Source organism: Pseudopodoces humilis, chromosome 3 (genome assembly GCF_049639895.1).
Source record: "Pseudopodoces humilis isolate 2021_Gansu_Grassland_sample_001 chromosome 3, ASM4963989v1, whole genome shotgun sequence".
NCBI lineage: Eukaryota > Metazoa > Chordata > Aves > Passeriformes > Paridae > Pseudopodoces > Pseudopodoces humilis.
The window spans coordinates 36,125,298-36,145,410 of record NC_142202.1 but is presented as its reverse complement, the minus strand read 5'-3'; the positions used below and the strand labels follow the sequence as shown (position 1 = coordinate 36,145,410).

Here is a 20,113-nt window from a genome sequence, read left to right as displayed (position 1 = left end):
TAGCTCTGGAATCTTACTCTGTTCTCAGAAAAAAAAAACCCCTGGTATTTCAGTTTGACTATCAAAGCACGTGTCAGTGAAAATGCTTCTAAAACAACTACTCTGGCCAAAATCTTCCTGCTTCATAGAAATATTATAATGTTGCCCAAGATGTTTTTCTATCTTTTCATTAGATGTGGATTTTTGAAATTGCATCTTGCACAAACATGCAGTAGCTTTAAATAGTGTCTCTAAGAAGTGGCAGTAGAAGAAATAATTTCACTGCTTTCAGGGACAGCAGTACTGCTTATACTCCAGAATGTCCTGGGAGGGATTTTTGTTACTTCTTCTAAATTTCAGTACAAAATTCTGGACCACACTGAAGAGAGCCCAAATTGCAATCTGGACCACACTGAATAATGGTTCCCCATATAACCTAATGGATTAATCACACTAACACAATTTTTCTAAATTAGAAAGAAACATGCAAACATTTAAAAAGTCATCATCACAATTGACAATGACTCAATATCAACTTTTGAAAGTATTGCAGTTGCTGCTGCCTTTTCTCCCACAAGATAGCAGCATTGTAACTATGAATAAGCAAAGGACTTGTGATTCCATCTCACCAAAATTCAGAAAGGCCACCTGGATTATTTACTCTAGGAATCTGCAGCTCAGAATCACAGGGAAAATTTCTTAAACACCAGGATGGGGTGCAAACACCAAGTAAAAGAATAAAATCTACATTTACATTTTACTTTAATGGACCTAGCTCCTTACAAAAAAGCACATCAGGTGTCTTGAAACCATCTGCAAAACTAAAATGCTGTGTACAGAAATATATTTGTGTAAGTGTATATGTGTGGGTGCATTGCATACTGTAATAATCTTGTCTTGTTATTGTACATAGCAAAACTATTTTAAGTGGTTAGGTGTTTGTTAATGCTTCCCCTTAGCTCACCTGGTTTCACCACTTTTCCTCCTGCTTTTAGCTGCACTTATTGATTGTCATTGTTCAAAAGCGATCACATGATGAAGGAGGAATCCCTTTGCCAGCACTCAGCAATTGCCAGTGGGAGGTGAACTCCCTGTAGTCACTGTCCTGAATGATTGTGTAACCCACATCAAACTCTCCTGGTGTAAATATGTATGTATACAGTAATAATTTGGGTTGGGTCAGGTGTGCACCTTGAAGGCAAAACTCCCAGCTTGGCAAGCTTTGCTTCACCTTGTACCAGGCATGGAACACCTGGTTGCACTTTGGAAATATCCATTGCAGAAGCACACCCGAGGCTCTGCAGCCACAAATGGGGACACAGCCCCTGTGATCAGGCTGGAGTTGGCAAAACTTAACCTGGGGCACAGCATGGATGTCATGGCATTAGCACCAGCTGCCCAGAGACCCACTCCTGTCAGTCTCCCCTGCTTGCTAATGTACACGAAGCCTTGGTGGCCTAGATGGAAACTTGAAATCAGAAAGGAAATTTTTTTAAAACTCACAAGTGGTAGCAGAGAAGAGGGACAGAAATGATGGAAGAACAGACCACATGACCTGGATGATGATTTTTTTTAATGTGAAATTGCAGACATCCTAGGGCCATTAGGCAATATTTACTGGAGTTCAGGGAGGGGCATGCTGCCATTTGCAGGTAGAAACAGTAAAGCTCTAAAATACTTCAGTATGCTCTTCAGCATATTTATAGAGAAGCTGAAAAAAAGGACAATTTCCATCTAGTAACAAAAAAATACAGTGGGTGATGTGGGATACAGTGTGTATACACACACATCTTTATAAAGAGCTTGATTCTTTTTGAGTTTTGACTCCCAAGGAGCATATACATATACATATCAAATATACATTTATACACACACATTCTTTTTCTTTTTATGACTGTTTATATGTTTTTCCTCTTTTTACCCAGGCCCTCCAAGGACAATTTCTCTTTGTGAAGAAATCAGGCAGTCCTGTGGAATTACATCGGATGTAGCCTTGCTTATTTTTTCCTATTGGTTTCAACACAACATATGCAAACTCTTTTGGGCTGCCAACTCTCATCTCTTACATCAAGGAAACTGAAGCATGTACCTTGGCCTAAAAAAATTAACAGAGCTTGTATAAATATATTTTGATAATGTCCTTGAGATTCCTGAGGACACAAAGAAGCAGGAACAGTATGTACGTTTTTTTTCTTTTGCTGTTTGAAATGCCATGCCATCAGTGACCATTTGCATTTGGCTGAAATTGCAGCACTGGATCCTATCAACTCAATTAATAAATAAGCAGATTGTTGTGAGTGCAGTTGAACTAATGAAGCCAGGTTTTCTATCAGGTTATAACTTGTAGTTCTCTTCATTCACATCTGATAAACTGAACTCTGCTTTAGCTTTTCCTGACCTTGCAAAATGCTTTTCTCCTGTGTGAATTCTCTGTTCTGTGCCAAGGGATAAGCAATCTTCCCCATAGCAGTGACTCTAATTCAGGGGTTTCTTCTTTAAAAGATCAACTAACTCAAGGAAACTTTTTAGAGTTTCTCTGTTGAATTTGACTGAGATTGGCCGAAGATTCAAGGGAGGAAGGAGAGGTACAGTTACATTTGCACACACAGAGACATAAAGGCAGAGGCAGCCTCATCTCCCCAGGGAACTGTGCTAAGCAGTATATCTTTATTTCAAGAAAACAAAAAAGATCAGTGTGCTATTACCCATCTCCTTTTAACTTCAATTGATTAATTTTTCATTAGGGCCACTGGACAACTGTTCAGGCCAAATGCAGCAGAGAATACTGACAAGTCTGACAGTGAGTGCTTCCCTTAGAGGTAAGATATAATTTTCTCTGTTTCTATAGCAAAAAATTCAGAAGAATTCAACCAAACTCGACAAAGCAGTGATTTCTGACTGTTCTGACATCCAGACAGGATTTCTTGCAGGCTGGTTGCAAGTCTGGTCAAAGGTATTTAAGCTTTCACAATGTTTGGTAACATATTAACAATTTTTGACTTTACGCCTACAAGACAACTGCTGAAGTAATGAGTATGAACAGCTACTAGCTTATTAAAGATTTCTGTATCTGTTACAAGATTAATCTCTCAGGGGAGGAGGAGGGAGGGGCATTTTAGAAAGAAGAGCATATCACAAAAGAAATTGGATGGAAGAATTACAGCTAAAGAAAGTTATGAAAATTGTAAAATTGCCTTCCATAAAGAAGTACAATTACTTACTATGTAATGATGCCTCTCTGATCCATTGAACACAAACACTCAATGATGTGCTAACTTTTCTAATATGACACAAAAATGCTGTCCAAGTTCAAAATTTCCCAAAAGGCCAGTAAATTGCCTGTCCTGGTTGTACAAAAATAGTGCTGTAAGAAGGCTGGTGCCCTCTGCAGGTGTGTCAGTGTTGCAGCACTGGTATGCTGAGCTCATTCCTGTACATCTCCCTGCGGATGGGGGTGGAGGAAGGCAGATGTTCACAAGGTCTTGACACTCCAAAGCCGCTGGCCTTCTTGAAACTACCTGGAGTGGCCTTTCAATATTTCAAAGAGTCTACAAAAAAGAGGGAAAGTGGCTTTTTACTTGGGCAAATAATGATAGGACAAGTAGGTTTTGATTAAAAGATGAGAGATTTAGATTAGATGTTATGAAGCAGTTCTTCACTCAGAGGGTAGTGAGGCACTGGAACAGGGTACCCAGAGAAGCTATGGATGTCCCTTCTTTGGAAGTATTCAAGGCCATGTAGGATGCAGCCTGGACAATCTGTTCTAGTGAAAAGTGTTCCTGCCTGTTACAGGACTGTTGGAATTTGATGATCACGAAGATGCCTTCCAACCCAAACCACTCTATGATTCTACAATTCTATGATCTTGACACATTTCTTTTGTCACAATTGGCTGAAATTAAGCTCCATGTTCAGGAGCTACTGGGTGGAGAAATTGTCATGGTATGGCTTTGTCAGGAGGACAACACATGGACAACCTGGGGGCATAAACTTTGTGTTCTTAGGAAATAAGAAAATACAGTAAAAATATTTGGGGATAACCAATTTATAACAAATGGTTGTCTGGACTTGTTTTTTAGGACTTCAGGTACAAAGTTTCTTTTGAACTAGGAAAAATTCATATGCAGAAGAACAGTACTTTTCTAAAAACATTTATTTCAGTTTTTTAGAACATTTGTCATATTTAGGCCAATTGAATTATGTCAGATCTACGTAAATTGATATTAAGTTCTCCAGCTTGGAAAGCTGCCATGTTCCAGCAAGTTTCTACATATATGTAGTAACTTCTATGATTTCATGCTGCTCTGCCTGGGTAAAATGGCTACAGGTAAAAAGCAAACAAGGAGTTTGGGACCAGACAGGTGACCTGATTTTCATAGTTGCTACGTATCCAGGCAGCTGCAGATGGCAGTTCTCCTGGACCATTATTTTTGAAAACAGTTCTCCTTGCCTAATGCCTGCAGCCTGAGACAGTCACTTTGGAAAATCTTTGAAAATACTCACTTAGCTTTTTGCATCCATAGTATTTTGTTTCAGCCCTGTTCTATGTTTGCCCTCCAATTAATTCTCTTTTAAAAATCCTTTCCTATTTTAAGTGGCTTATAGAAAGATTTTGGCAGACTATACTGCAAAAAAAGAAAACAAAATCTAAAGGTTTTCCAACACATTTATGTTACCATTCCTGAACACTTGAAACATATATGAAACATATATGAAACATATATGAACATATATGACTTGAAACACCATATGGAGATTTATGTTTTCTTGTTCCACTTTAAAACACTGTATATCTTAAAACCATTACTTACAGTGAAATTTGTTAAAATAATATGAATTTAGTGAAGTTTCCATAAAATTGAAGAGATTTCCATCCTTGGTTTAAAAATTTCAAATTACAAACATATGAAAAGATTATACATTTTGTTACTGATGTATTGTAACTGGGAAACCTGTAAAATACTGAAATAGTATTCATTTTTTCATTCTAGCAAATTTCTACCTTTGTAGATTGTAATTTGGTCTCATAAGGGTAATTTCATCCTCAGATTCTTAATGAAGAATTAATTTAGAGCTGTAGTTGTTTTAAACTAAATTCTTTGAAGATGATTAGACATTAGACTGATTTACAATTGCTAATTTGTACTAAGACTGAAAATTCTTGAGTTCTTAGTACCTGTTTTAGGTACTTTTTTGTTTTGAACAGTACTCTCTTGACTTTTTAAAGGCAATTAGTATGTTTTTTAAGAATTGTGTTCCTTTGTTTCTGATTGATATGGTTGAGGACAATTTCAGCTGTAGAAGAGCTTTTTCCATTGCACAGAAACAGTGGTTTCCATAATGGTTTCCTTAAGCCCTCACACATAAAAACATGAGTTTTATGCCCGTAAATGCTGGCAGGATGTTGTGCACTGGCCCTCCACAAGCCTTCAGGAAGACAAATGGTCAGAACAGGCTGTCTGTAATGATCCCTCTTCCATTCAAGGCCAGATATAGGGACCTTTTGTCATAAAGGGCAAAGGAGAGCCTTGTGAGAGTCACCAGTAAAAGTGATTTCAGATGGGGCACAGGAGCAATACCTCCCACACTCTGATAAATCCAAGTTCTGCCCCTCTACTCTGCTCCGGTGAGACTCCACCTGCAGAGCTGCATCCAGTTCTGGGGTCCCCAAGACAGGACATTGATCTGTTGGAATGAGTCCAGATGAGGAACACCAAGCTAATCAGAGGGATTGTGCACCTTTCCTACGAAAAATGCTGAGAGAACTGGGATTGTGCACCCTGGAAAAGAGAAGGCTTTGTTGTGACCTAATTGTGGACTTTCAGTACCTGAAGGGAACTTAGAGGAAAGATGGGTCAATATCATTTACAAGAGCATGGAGTGACAGGACAAGGGGAAATGGGTTCCAATTGAAAGAGAGTAGGCTTAGATTAGACACTAGTAAAAAATTCTTTACTGTGAGGGTGGTGAGGCACTGGGACAGATTGCCCAGGGAAGCTGTGGGTGCCCTGACCCTGGAAGTGTTTATGGCCAAGTTGGATGGGGCATTGAGCAATCTGTTCTAGTGGAAGGTGTCCCTGCCCTCCTCAGGGGGCCTGGAATTAGAGGGCGTTTAGGGCTCTTTTCCACCCCAAACCAGTCTATGATTCTATGGTAAGTTCCTCCAGACTCTGGGCAATCTATAATGGACTTTGGTGAAACCAGCTTTGGGCCCTTAGATGGCTTAAATTGCAACGAAGCTTTTGTGCCGGGACTGCCCGTCTTCCCGGCAACGGGGCGGGGTTTATCCGTGATTTTGCAGCTTCAGGTCTCCACCAGTGCAGTGGAAACACAATTTCTCTGTGGCCTGGAAGTAGCAAAAGGTTAAATCGGTGAAATTGAGCGGCCACCGTACCGAGGACAGACACACAAGCAGGTACACTCGCCCTAGGACGGCGCATTTCCAGCCGTGTCCGTGGCAGGTGCAGCCGGCGTCCCGCAGCGGCGCAGCCCGCCGGGATTCCCAGCGCTGCGGGAATCCCTCCTCCAGCGGGCAGGGCGCGTCACCCGGGCGGCCCGGCCGGCGCTGCGGCCGAGGCCCGGCCCCCTCGATCCGGGTATCGCCGCCCCCTGTGCCGCGGCGGGAGAGCTGCGGGCTCCAGGGCCGGACGCGCCGCTGCTCCCTGCCCGGCCCGGCCCGACCCGGCCGTACGTACGTAGCGGGGGCGGCGCTGGGCCCGGGGCCGGCGCTGCCGGGGCGGCCGGGGCTGGGGCGGCTGCGGGGCGGCGGGAGGCGAGCGCGGGGCTCCGGCTGCCCCTCGGCGCGGCGGGGCTGGGGACCGGCGTGACGCCCCTCCGGGCGGCGCTTCGGCCTGACAGCCGGGTTTCCGCCTCTCTGCGGTGGAGAAAAATACGATTATGTGAGTTTCTCGCATTAAAACAAACAAATCCCGATGCCGGGACGATTAAGAGTGAAGGCTGCGGTCCTGCCCGCGTGCCAACCCCCTTCACACTCCCAAACCCACTTTCGTCTTGTTTTTGCTGCCTTGTATTGCAGAACCTGCAAAAAGAGTAACTTTGTGTCTGCAGTTCTTCCTGCTTTACACTTTCGTGATTTCAGAACAGAGCAAGTCGCTTGCGCGGAGCAGGGGAAAACATCTTAAACTCTGTTATTGTTGTCTCACAATTCTAGGAGCGTGCAGAAATGTCTCCCTTCGAAAATAAAGGACTAATACTGGGAATAATGGCAGGGACTGCTGGATTAAGCCTGGTACTGGTTTGGTACCACAAGATCCGAAGGTCTGGCGCAGCTGTGCGCATACGTGCGTTCCAGGATATAGGTAACAGAATTAATTCTGTAGTCTTGCAAAACGAGGCTCCTAATGAGCAAGGAGCAGTAATGGTTTTACATGGAAGGCAACTGCAGATACTAGAAAAATTGAACGGCCTGCTACTAAGTGTAGATGAACTGAAGAGAGAGGTGGAATTTCTGAAAGAAGCTATTCCAAAACTTGAAGAGCTTGTTCGAAATGAGCTTCAAGGAAAAGGTGATGTTCAGAGAGTTAGTCCATCACACAGAGCAACAAGGCGGAGGAAAGCAGAGACAGCTTCTGGTGCAAGAGAAACTACCAGCTCTGAGGAGGCAGAAAGTGAAGGAGGGTGAGTTAATAATTGTATATTCTACTGTACACATGCAGTGCAAGTTGCATCATTACCTATATGAAACTGTAAACAGGTGACCTTTAAAAGTTTAATATAGGTTTTTACTTCTGGGAAAAGGATACAAATGTTCAGATTAATGGTTTTTAGATCAGAGAAGATTCTTGGTGACTATCTCTGAATCTGCACCATGGTTGAAGTTGGCTTAGTGCCAAGCATAATACAGATTTATTTATTTTTTAAGAGTGTGGTAACACCGATGCAGTATTGCTACATAGCTATGCAATGAGAGGCAAAGTTCAGAATAATGGTGTAATTTTAAAAGTGCTTCTAGTGCAAAGTGTGTCTTCGACAGAGTTTGTTCAAACTGTATGATTGCTCATGTGCTTTTCCTGATAATTGGTTTTTATCAGCCTCACAGATGAGTTATTACAGTGTTCTGCCTAGAGGCATCATATACTATGGAAGCTACATCTGAGCAGAACCTCTGTACAAATGGCAATGTTTATGTATATGTGCTGCTGTATACACTTTCTGGTGGCTCAGGAGAGGCACTATATTTTTGTCTTGACATTAATCTCCTGTAATTACAACTTTGTTTTGGTATAATCAGATTAGATACTTATATGCAATTTACTAATACTATGTTTATAGCAACTGAGTTTTTTTTGAGCCACTTCTCAGCATGTCTTACACGTCTGTGTAGGCAGCATTATGTCTGAAAATTGCCTATCATATGTCACCTTTTCTCTTTAAAATATTTTAACTAACTGTAATATTCTGAAGACAGCTAACACGCTGCATATTAATGGAATTCTATATTTAAGAGTTTCTCCACATTCATTTTCAGTTCCTGTGAGCAGAATTTTTTTTGTGTTATATCCCAGCCCACATGGTTCACAAGTCTTATATTTTGATACCATATTTTAAGACCTGTCAGTTCTATTATGAACCAGTTCTTTATTTTAAGTATTCAGGATTGGCATAAGTATTCGATGACATTCCTCTTTCATCTGGTGTGGAAACATCTTGGTTCTCTTAGATTATTTTATCCATTGGTTGGTTTGCATAGGCCTTCATGTTATTAATAAAATATTCAGAGATGCAAATAAGGCAAAGGGACTAGTTTATGAATTACCAGGTCCACAGATGCAGTGCAGGGGTTATTGCACACGTAGCATTTGAGAAAATCCTGTTTTCTGATCAGGAGTGATGTGTTGCTCTTTGGGAACAAGCTGAGGAAACTTGTGTGTTCAGGTTCTTCTGTGTGACGAAGAAGCTGATGTGGTGACCCAATACAAGCGATTATAGTGTGCAAGAGCATTGAGTGTGTCCTTAAGAGAGACCTTCTCTGACAAGTATTTGTGTACAGTCAGGAGCCAGGAAGATAATTCAAGGTTATAGTTAGCATTAGTCATTTGGCTATGTCCTTTCCTAATGCTATTTTTCAACCCCTTTTGAAAAGAGGTGGGCTTTTTTCCTATTAACACCTTGTACTTGATGTGCTTGTTTTTCTTATCTTCTCTAAAGTTGAGAAAATTTGATTTCATTTATTTAAATAGTATTTTTTTTTCTTCCTCTTACAAATAGGTTGTTAATCCTAACATGTACAGTTGCAATATATATAGCTTTTTCTGGGGTCTTCTATTACTTTAATGACTATGGTGCATGGCCAGGAGGGTCAATAGCAACACTTGGGTTTTTTCCAGTTACTGTACATCACCACTTCATATGCTGTGGGTGCTACACCATGTGCATTGTTTTTTTTCTTCTGTGGTGAATTCCACACACAATGGTGCATTCAGTGTTTGTGCACTACAGAAAAAAAAATTTGCTCTTTGTTACTGATAAAACATTTTTTCACCTTTCTGTACTACCATCTGAAGTACGTGCAATGTGTTTCACTGCCTCAGCAGTAATTTCATGATCTAGAAGATAGGATTTTGCTTGAGTTAAGCACTTCTGGTTTTAATTGACAAATGGGTAGATGCTGGGAATTGACAGATAAACTAATCAGAAGAGTGTTATGGATTTTTGCTGGATGAATACATTGGTTACAGGTTTATAAACTTCTTCCAGAAAAGCTTTTAATACTACCTAGTTTTTTCATTGAATATTGGAAGCTGACAAGGCCCTCACTGCTTTGATCTGCTCTAGGTATGTTCTCAATGTCACTGTTTGTATTCAACACCTTGGGAAGAGAAGCTTTCTGTTTATCCTTGCAAAAATTATGTATTTCTGTAAGTGGGGAAATAGTATATGTGTTTTAATAAATGAACTATATTTTTACATAATGACAATCTGAATGAAGGTGTACTGAATGGATGAGACATTAAATGGTAAAGAGTCTGTGGTTTCTAGTCTGTGCTTTTCTGTATACTATTTTTTTTTTTTTAGTTTGTTTCAGTTCCAGTAATGTTGTAGTAAAAGCTTCAATGTTTAATGTTTGGGAATTTGTAACAAGCACTCATTCATTTACAAATACAATAAGTTGTGTCTAGATGATCGCCTGGAATGGACCATGTCACCGAATTCTCCTCTTTGTGATTTTCAAGCTGTTTCCTCCCTGATATGGCAGTGATGAACCATGGAAATCAGTGTCATGTTCAGCACCCATCTTCAGCTGGCCCAGCATCCAAGCTCTTCAAATTGCATTTGGCATCAGGCACCAGAAAGATTCACTGCAGTAAATTCTTCTCTGACAGATGTTCTATTTATAATTTTTCATTGAAATAGTTTAGTCAACAGGGAAAAAAATTTCCCTTGCCTGCTTCTAACTATCACTTAGCATTTTCTAATTTGTTTTGCTGTTCATTTCTTTTAAATGCAGCCTTCAATTGGCCTAAAATCCAATTTGACAAACTTGAAAGCCACTTATCATTACTGATGCATATGCACTTTGCTGGATCATACAGTGAAAATTTGATCCTGATCCATCTGTGACCTATAATCACCTTTCTGTGGAATTAGCCAGAGCAGATGAGGTGTTTGTGTCAGCTTGTGATTTTTTTCTAAGTTGGCAGGGAGACGACGACAGATGATATTTGTTCTGTCTAAAAGCAGAAGTGTTGTGAACAAATGATACCTGGCTAGGCCCAATGTCTGCCAATTTGCGAACACCCCCACACAGTTTTTGAACCACCCAAGTGTGTTTATACCACAGGGGTGTTTTACACCATGTAGCCCAGGGTTTGTTTTTATCTGGTACTAGATGCTGGGATTTACTGAGCTGCTTAGCCAAAGTGGGGTGAGTCTCCAGCGCTCACACTTTCCATTTGTTCTTTGAACTTTGAACAGTCCATTGTGATGCAGCTGGGTCCTATCAGTTGATTGTTGCTCCTCACATTCTTAGCACTGGTTTTCTTTGATTTAAAATCTATTGGTAGTAAAGATGAAAACAAGTTGGCACTGACTCTAGACATGTTTTTAATGTGCTTCTATTTTCTCAAATATTGATCAATATATCACAAAATATTGTGTTTATCACTTGTAAATACTCACTTTTCTGCTTATCATCTGATAAAACAGATGCAGGAAAATACCAGGTAAAATTGCAGATTTCTGTTGTATGAAATATTTGTAAAACAAACTATAATGACTGTTCCTTGTTTTCTGTTTATTTCTTTTTTTGAGGAGTGTTATCAGTCCTTAAAGTCCCAGAGTTTTTAAACTCTATTAAGAAGACTCTCCAGTTCTGTTTGTGTCGGTACTGATTTTAGTGCTTTAGAATGGATAAATGTGTAAGACTTTTAGCTGCTTTGTTGAAGGCAGATATTGTTCAACAATTAAATTGAAATTTATGACATTCTAATCAACATTTAAGAGGGTCTGTTCCACATTTAAATTTTTTGAAGGTTCATAAAGCAGGTAAATAGAGGAGGTAGGACAGGGAATAGCTGAGAAATGATCCTGCCCTCTCTGCTGTTTTGTAATTAGGTCCTTATGGGTTTACGTGATCTGTTAGATAGTGACCTATTTCACATTTTTTCTATGAGTCTCCCAATAAATATATGACTTACCTGATGGCATGTGAATTTGATGTTTGGCCTCAATTTGATGTTCTGTCATAACATTTGATATAGTGCTGCTGGAAATCTGCTGGGCTTGTTTGGACTAACAGCCCAATGGGCTTGGGTGTCAACCCAACCTTGTATTTGTCATCCAGCCATTATATTTTTGCGTATTTAAATGCAATTATAGAATTTTCTACTAATCAGTTTTATCTGTTATCTAACACTGGTGATCATAGAAATTTTAGCAGATGTTTATGCAGCAAAGGCAAAGAATACAACATCCACACTGATTTCCAAACACCGATTCCTCATCTTCATATCTACCTGATTAAGTAACCTTTGATGCAGTCCCCAAACTCCTGTAACTAAGGATATTGTCTTTACTGCTTAGTTGTTGCTCTTTTATATTATCTAGTGCCCTTATTTTGGGTTGGGAATTGCCCAGATCCTCAGTGCATTTTTCTTTTAATTAGGGAGAATGGAGCATCTAAACCATGTGAGGAAAGATAATTTCCAAACATACTTCATGTCATAGAGTTTTGTATTGGTGCTAAAAGATTGTGCCGCTCCCCAGGAACTCCCTTGTACATTTGATTGGCTCTTACAAGTGCAGCCATGATATATTTCTCTGCCTGCTTCAGAAAAACTATGAAAGAACAATATGCTGTGTTTATTAACATCCTTCAGAAAATGCACATAAGTGTTCAGTGACTGAATATAGTCTCTACAAGATAGAGCACAGGATGTGTCATCAGCTTCGGCATCATCAAGATTATGTAAAACAACTCTGTATAAACATATGAAGTTTCCCAACTCTGTTCTGCTCCATGACATTTTTCAATATATACACATGGTCTGTGTATATATTATTTTATCCAAATGTATTTTTGACTCCTCATTCCTTTGTCACTGGGTTAATTTTGCAGCAAAACTGTCATGCCACATCTAGCACTTCTGTAACTTCATAAGCAGTTGTACTTGTTCATTTGCCAGCTGTAAATGTATCTGCTCTGATACACTGATCTGTTCTGAAAGCAACATATTGAAAACAAAATATTTGAAAGCCATGTTTAATAACCTTCATTTTGACTGCTAGCATTCTGTCCTGCTTATATTTCTGAAAAAAGAAATAGATTTTATATAGTCTGGCTGTCATGGCCTACTTCATTTATTCAGTTACTTAATGTGTATAGTATATTCCATGCTTTTCATACTCGGAGAAACCATTTAGAAAATCTCTGAACCTGGCAGCAGCTGATAGGTTTACATTATTACTTCTCCCCAGAACAGTATTTTCAAAAGTAGAAATGCAGAAAAATGAGGCTTATCTGTCCATTTTTAGTCCATAAGCAAAAGGCTGTTTCTTAAAAGCAATGCCATCAGCTGCTTCTCTTTGAAATCAGAGTACCTTAATGTATTCTCAGCACTTTGGACAGTAATGCCACCTGCTTATCTCTGTGTGATATTTATGCTTTTGCAAATATTTCTTTGCCCTTGACCACCTTGTGCTAAGTACTTGTGCAGTAATCATCATGAATTGATATAAGCTCAGTTTCAGATACTCCGAACTTCAGAATGCTCAGAAGAAATAAGGAATTTATAACAATGGTGTTATTTTTATTGGCTTGTATTTAGATTTTAAAAGTGTTAAAGAAAATATTGCATAAAGGATTGTAATAGCATTTATATTTTGGTAAGTAAGCTCATTCCTCTTTCAAAAACCAGGGAAATTGAGGTAAAGAGTTGAAGAGGCCTATTCAGGGTTGCAGAGCATGTCTTAAAACACATTTATGATTTCAAATGTTCTGCATTTGAAACACAAGGCTACATGTGTTTCTAATATATATCTGCATTTTTTTAATGGAGTATTAGGCAGCAGGACAGTATAATTACTTACCTGTTATGTTTGGAATATGACTGTGCTCTGCCTTTGAAGATAAGGGTTTTGTAATAATACCAATAAGCTTGATATCATTAATAAAAAATCCTTTAAAGTTGGACAACTGGGATAAATTGTGCTCTGAATTTTTTGCTTTTTAATTTAACAATGTCCTTTTTTTTTAAAAGAAAGTAATGGTTATTATTTTCTGTGATTTTAGTTACCTTACTGCTCATACTGATTCTGAAGCAGACTCCGAGGAAGAAAAGAGATGTATGAAATCACTTGATGCCATGGTGAAATCAGAAGAAGATGAAGACTTATTTAACTTTTTACAGCAGGTGGACAATTTGCACAAGGGTTCAGAGGATGATAAAAAGGAGGGCTTCAGACTGCTGCTTGAGAAAGATGACAAGGTATTATGGGTAAACTAATATTATGTTGCTATTAACTTCTACTTTACACTGCTTTTGAGAACTAAATACAAGCTTTAAAATGCACATAGAAATGGATGATGAAATTTCAAGCATAATTTTAAAATACAGTCAAAAAGCAGTATTTCAAAGTGGTGTCAATATTCATGTTGTGTGGGCATAAGAGTTCTACTATTTTATATCCCATTCTAATTCAATAACTTTAAGAATTTGTTTGACATAAGAATTCTTGCATAAAACAAAGAAAAATCATGGGCTTTTTTCAATGTAAATTATACTTACTTCTCCTGGTTTTGAAATAGTCTGTGTGAGAGAATCCTGTAGAATTAGGTAGTAACCAGACCTACTGTTGTCAAACTATGAGCATCTAGGCTGCTCATACCTTTCTAATATCCTTCATGTGAATTTTTCCTTCGACTTTACTGGGCCCATATGTAACTCCAGATAAAATTTAAAGGTGGTTTGATGTGCAGTACTCAGTTCAGTGTACCATTTTATTCTGGTTTGGCAAGCATTAGTTCTGAATTTGTTTTCATCTGAATATTGGAATACCAAGGAAGATAAATGAGATCTTGTGTGTGAGTGTGGTGCTTATGGCTTCCCTAAAGAAAATACACATCACTTCGTTCAGGGATTCGTTGTGCTTTACTGGATTACCTTGTAAATGTGTATATTAAAAGAAGTTTAAACTGATTTATAAAATAAAACCTCTTTAGACAGTCTAGGGTGTTTACAAAAGCTGTATTCTCTTGTTCACTGAAAATTAGTCAATTGGTTCTCACATGAACTAAAAGTATTATGTAGAAGGATGGAAAATTAACAAAATATTATGCCATCTTCTTATTACTTGCTTTAAGCATGTTATTAATTTTAAGCATTGTGGGAGTAAACTGTTTAAATCACATTCTGATGAGTTTAATTATGTAGCTGTCCTCTACTTTCAGTATGAAAACTGTGTGGACTTTCTTTGGAGGCTTGCACGTGCTTATGGAGATCTGTTTGAGATGACTACTGATGATGAGGAGAAAAGGAAATATGTAACTGATGGTAAGAGGAAAACTGTTTATGAAGAATGTCATTTGAATGTAGTGAAACATGCTCTGAACTTTGGTTAAGTTTTCCAATATAAGGAATTTGCAATCCAATAAATGGGAGCATTTGTACTGTAATGATAATGTTTTGTGCAGTAAACCACCACAGTTTACAACTTCAGTTAATTCTTTCCTCAATGAGAGATCCAAAATCAGTGGCAGAGTATTATGGGTCATAATTTGGAGGCTATTGTCTCTGCAGATTGCCTTAAAATCCTGTATTTTGTTGAGAAACAGATGTGAAAACTCCCAGATGCTGTCACCACGGTCTCTTAATTATGTCTTTGGGAGAGCAAGAGGAATAAATAAATGCTGAGGCGGGGTCAGGGTTTGTTTTTCTGCTTCCTGTGTTCAAGGAGCACTCGTGCATATCAGCAGCCTCTTTTGTGGTGATGGCAGGGATGAAACTTCGTGAATCTGGAAGAACTGTTGACCAGAAACAGAAGTCGTTTGTGACGATTGGTGCTGCTTCCAGACATCTCTTCCCATGTGTCCTGTTTGACAGCTTATCTCCACAAGATTTTAATTTTCTTCATCATAGTACTTTTTTTTTTGGTTGCTTTTAAAAGCATTGCCCTTTCTTTCACTGTCTGGATGTATATTGGCTAGAGGAACAGTTTGTTTCCCTTTTTACTTTGGGCCTTCTTTTTATTATATTAAAACTTACATCTTCTCTACACTGTGTCACTCTCCTCCAGTCAAGGCACTGTTCTAAAATAATCCTTATTGCCTTTATCTTGGAGTACTTCTCTCTTTCTTTTGTCTCTTCATTGCCCCTTCTTTTTTAGCTGCACCAAATCAGGTTTTATAAGTGTAACCCAAGTTTGGGTTATTTTGTCTTTTGTGACACCTCTCATTGACTTTTTGTTCTGTTGGCAGTGACAATGTCACTGAAAATGCAGTGTCAGCTGTTCTTTGTCATCTTTAAATGTAGTGTCATGCCTTCATGCTGTTGTAACGTCTTCCACAGACAATCTCAATTTGTTCAAGGTCCTTTCTTTTTCCAATCCTTTTGTCATCTAAATACTCCTGAAGACTTGCACTGCCTTAGCAACTTAATTTATACTGTCTTTGCTTTAGTAACAACTTGGCTTTGTACATAAATCCTAGTGTGCAGTGAGGATTATGACACAAAGTAAATGGAAACAGTAAATTCTGTTGTTGGATCCTTTGCTTTTACTAGTGACTGGACTTGAAGATAGCCAGAACTTTGGGGGACAATAAAAAGAATTTTTTCAAATGTGTTAATGGCAATAGGCAGTGCAAAAATAACATCAGCCCATTACAGGATGAGGGTGGTTGGTTCACAAACGGGGACAGGGACAAGGCAGAGATGTTTAATGTATTCTTTGCCTCTGTCCTCAACATGGATGACGGAACAAAGGGTTATCAGTACCCTGAACTGGAGGACTGTGGCTGCAAAAATGATCAATTCCCAGTCAACTTGGAAATTGTGTAGGATCTGCTGCTCCAGCTGGATTCCTAAAAATCTGTGCCTAGTAAAGTTATGGAGAAGATAATTCTGGGAGGTATAGAAAAACATCTGGAGGACAATGCAGTTGTTGGTCACAAGGCAGCATGGCTTCATGAGAGGAAAGTCCTGCTTATCAAACCTGATTTCCTTTTATGACAAAGTACCCCACCTAACTGATCAGGGGAATCCTGTCGATGTAATCTTTATCTCAGTAAAGCTTTTGATACTCTCTCTCACAGGATCCTTCTGGACAAAATGTCCAGCACACAGCTGGATGAACACATCATGGGATGGGTGAGCAACTGGCTCACAGGTCAGGCACAAAGGGTTACAGTGAATGAGGTGACATCAGACTGGGGACCTGTCACTAGGGGGGTTCCACAGGGCTCCATTCTCAGCCCTGTGCTCTTCAAAATCTTCATAAATGACTTGGACACAGGACTGGAAGGGATACAGGGCAAGTTCACAGAGGATGAAAAACTGGGAGGAGCTGCTGAGTCCCTTGAGGGCAGAGAGCACCTGCAGAGAAACCTCAACAAATCAGAGGGCTGGGCAATCACCAACCGTATGAAGTTCAACAAGGGAAAGTGCTGGATTCTGCACCTGGGATGGGACAACCCTGCGTGTACAGACAGGCTGGAGAATGAAATGCTGGGAAGCAGCACCATGGATCCTGGTTGCTCTCAAGTTGCACAAGAGCCAGCAGTGCCCTGGCAGCCAGGAGGGGCCAACTCTGTCCTGGGGGGCATCAGGCACAGCATGGCCAGCTGGGCAAGGGAGGGGATTGTCCTGCTCTGCTCTGAGCTGAGGCAGCCTCATGTTGAGTGCTGGGGACAGTGTCAGGTGACACAATGTAAAAGACATTAAACTATTGGGGAGCATTCAAAGGAGGGTCATGAAAATGGTGAAGAGACTTGAGGGGAAGCCATATGAGGAGCAGCTGAGGTCACTTGTTCTGTTCAGACTAGAGGAGACTGAGGGGAAACCTCATCGCAGTTACCACTTCCTTGTGAGTGGAAGAAGAAGGGCAGACACTGATTTCTGTGGTGCCCAGTGACAGGACCCAATGGAATGGCCTGAAGTTGTGTCAGTGGAGGTTTAGGTTGGATATTTGGAAAAGGTTCTTCACTGGAGTATGGCTGGGCACTGGAACAAGCTTCCCAGGGAAGTCGTCACAGCACCAGCCTGACAGAGTTCAAGAAACATTGGGATAATGCTGTCAGGCACATGGTGTGACTCTGGGGTGGTCCTGTGCAGGCCAGGAGTTGGATTCAATGATCTTTGTAGGTCCTTTCCAACTCCATATTCTGTGATTCTGTGACTGCATGTAACCTCAGCTGATGAATGATAATGGCATAGCAAAAGACAGGGAGAGATAAAGAATGATGGAATGAAAGTGGGTTTTAGGTGTTTAGTAACCAGCCTAGTTTGGCTTAGTTTCTCATTGAAGTGAAGGTGGCAGCCTTTTTCATCTCAGTTTTTGGAAGTGCTGCAGAGGGCTTGAGACTGCAGGAGAGCTGGCGGTGGTTCCATGGTTATTTTTCATTCCACTGGGTTGGAGGACTGTGTATGCTATTCTTTGTTTTTATGAAGTTAACTTACAATACAGAAATGTCAGTGCAGCTTAATTGGTTGCAGCTGAGAATCTGCAAACAGCAGGCATCTCATCTGAACTTCTTACTGGGAGCGTGGGTTTGATCAAATCACCTACTGTCATCTTTATTCAGTTAAAAGTGGAACTTAAGGGAAGGCTTTGTGCTTGAAAGGAACTTCAACTAGTTTATTCCTGGATCCAAGGTAGGAAACAGCTCTGCTGGTTCTTCTGATAGGTGCTTGTCTGACCTGCTTTTAAGGCTCTTTAGTCTTCCAGACAGCTTTGGTATTCCAGTCCAATCCTTCCCTGATTTAACTGCATCTGAACTGGATTTTAAGGGAAAATACTGAAATTGCATATATAGTTTATATATACTTATATGTAAGTGTATGACTATGTAAATGAAATAAAGCCAGGGTGTTACATTGTTCATCTAAATGTTTCTAAGAACAGGAAGCAATTTCTTTGTTGCTACAGTAAATCAGATGCTTTGTTCTTGGGAGTCACCTAAAATGTGAAAGAGTACAATAAACCCTTTCATATATTGTACTTTCATATATATGTACATATATTTACAGGAAAGATTAAAGCTGAAAAGGCTGTTCAGCTGGATGCTGCGAGTGCTGAGAGTCACCAGTGGTAAGTTTGAAAAAGTTTTTACAAACTTGTGTGCATTTATTAAGTTCAAGAAAAAAAAACCCTCTCTGATGTCATAAGTTTCATAAATTAGTCATTAATATATTTTTCACAGTTTTATGAAACTCAATTATCACCAGTTGCTTCTAAAAATTACATTGAAATATTCTGTGAAGCATTTACTATGGCATGTGAAACTACTCAATAACCATACTTCAATAAGTACCAAGAAACGTAGATAAGAGTATTTGCTTAAGCTACTATTTTATTGCTCAGAGAAGCCATAGTTTTCCATTTATGTTGCCTTTCAACAATTCACAAAATAATGTCATTTGACCTTGAATTTTGTGTTTTCCTTTCCTTTTAATAGTCGAAATTGTAATAATAATAGACATAGGGGACTACAGAAACTTGAATTAACTTCTCAATTTTTTGTTTTATCATACAGTTTTTCTCCAAGTGTGGCACTTAGTTTAGTTTAGTAGACCTTGCCAGAACTAACAAACTCTGCAAATGTAAATATTTTTTTATCAAATCAACATTATCAGGTAAAAGATAATTCTGCTGAGTTCTAGCTGATAGTTCCTCACTGTAGTATTTCATTGGTAGATTTTACTGAACTCCTGATTTCTTTTCTAATAGCATTAGCTTTTCCTTTCCATTTTGGTTTCTACATTATTCATAAATTTTGTCTTTGCACTTGTGGGATGGGATTTCACTAAACTTCTGCGTATCTAAAACAAATACTTCTACCCCATGCTCCTGTCACAATCTAAAGAGAAGCAGTCACTTCTGGAGTGCAGTTCACTGGAGTGAGTTTTGCCCTTTTAGTCTTGCATGAGAGTGAGATAAATTTCTCCTGGGGCTCAGCTGACCACATCTCCATTGCCAACAGAGGGAGCATATGTCAGCTATCTCAGGTTTGGATACTTGATTAGATACTGACATTGTAATTTAATTAGGTAATTCTCTGTCTTGCTTTCTCTCTTTCTGAAAGCAATTTACAGCCATTTCTGCTCTTTGCCTTGACCACAGTCATGGCCACTTCCTCAGAGTAATGCTGGTGTATCCATCTCAGCTAGAACTCTGTGTATAAACAACCACAAAATCACATTCAAGTATGAATCCTGCCCTTCCCTTCCTCCTTAGGCCACAAGACTGACAAAATATCCTAGTATAAATACAACTTCACTGGCAGTAACAATGCTGATAAACTCTTACATATTGTTCAGGGAGATGTAGGTAGTCTGCTGGACTTCACATGTGAGATCCTGTCCTGGCAGATGCATCTAGCAGGGGAAGAATTATGAGTGTAAGGGGATGTGTTCCAGAGGTTAGCTCAGAAAGCCCAACTGAGAGGTTTAAGAGGAAAATC

The 20,113-nt window shown here is 39.5% G+C and overlaps 1 protein-coding gene across 5 annotated transcripts in view; it reads left to right on the top strand.

The window, feature by feature from the left end:
- Positions 1–6,114: 6,114 nt before the first annotated feature.
- Positions 6,115–20,113, top strand: part of RMDN2 (regulator of microtubule dynamics 2) — a 48,386-nt gene continuing 34,387 nt past the window's right edge. The window contains exons 1-5 of one of the 5 annotated variants that reach the window (XM_088053742.1): positions 6,115–6,132; positions 7,151–7,617; positions 13,730–13,925; positions 14,888–14,990; positions 18,681–18,741. In XM_088053742.1, the coding sequence (XP_087909868.1) occupies positions 6,130–6,132; positions 7,151–7,617; positions 13,730–13,925; positions 14,888–14,990; positions 18,681–18,741 (830 nt within the window). In that variant the 5' untranslated portion in view covers positions 6,115–6,129. Of the gene's footprint in view, positions 6,133–6,374; positions 6,395–6,581; positions 6,671–6,752; positions 6,879–7,150; positions 7,618–13,729; positions 13,926–14,887; positions 14,991–18,680; positions 18,742–20,113 lie in introns of those variants that run through there. The other 4 variants (XM_088053744.1, XM_014255944.2, XM_088053743.1 and 1 more) reach the window with 4 other exon arrangements.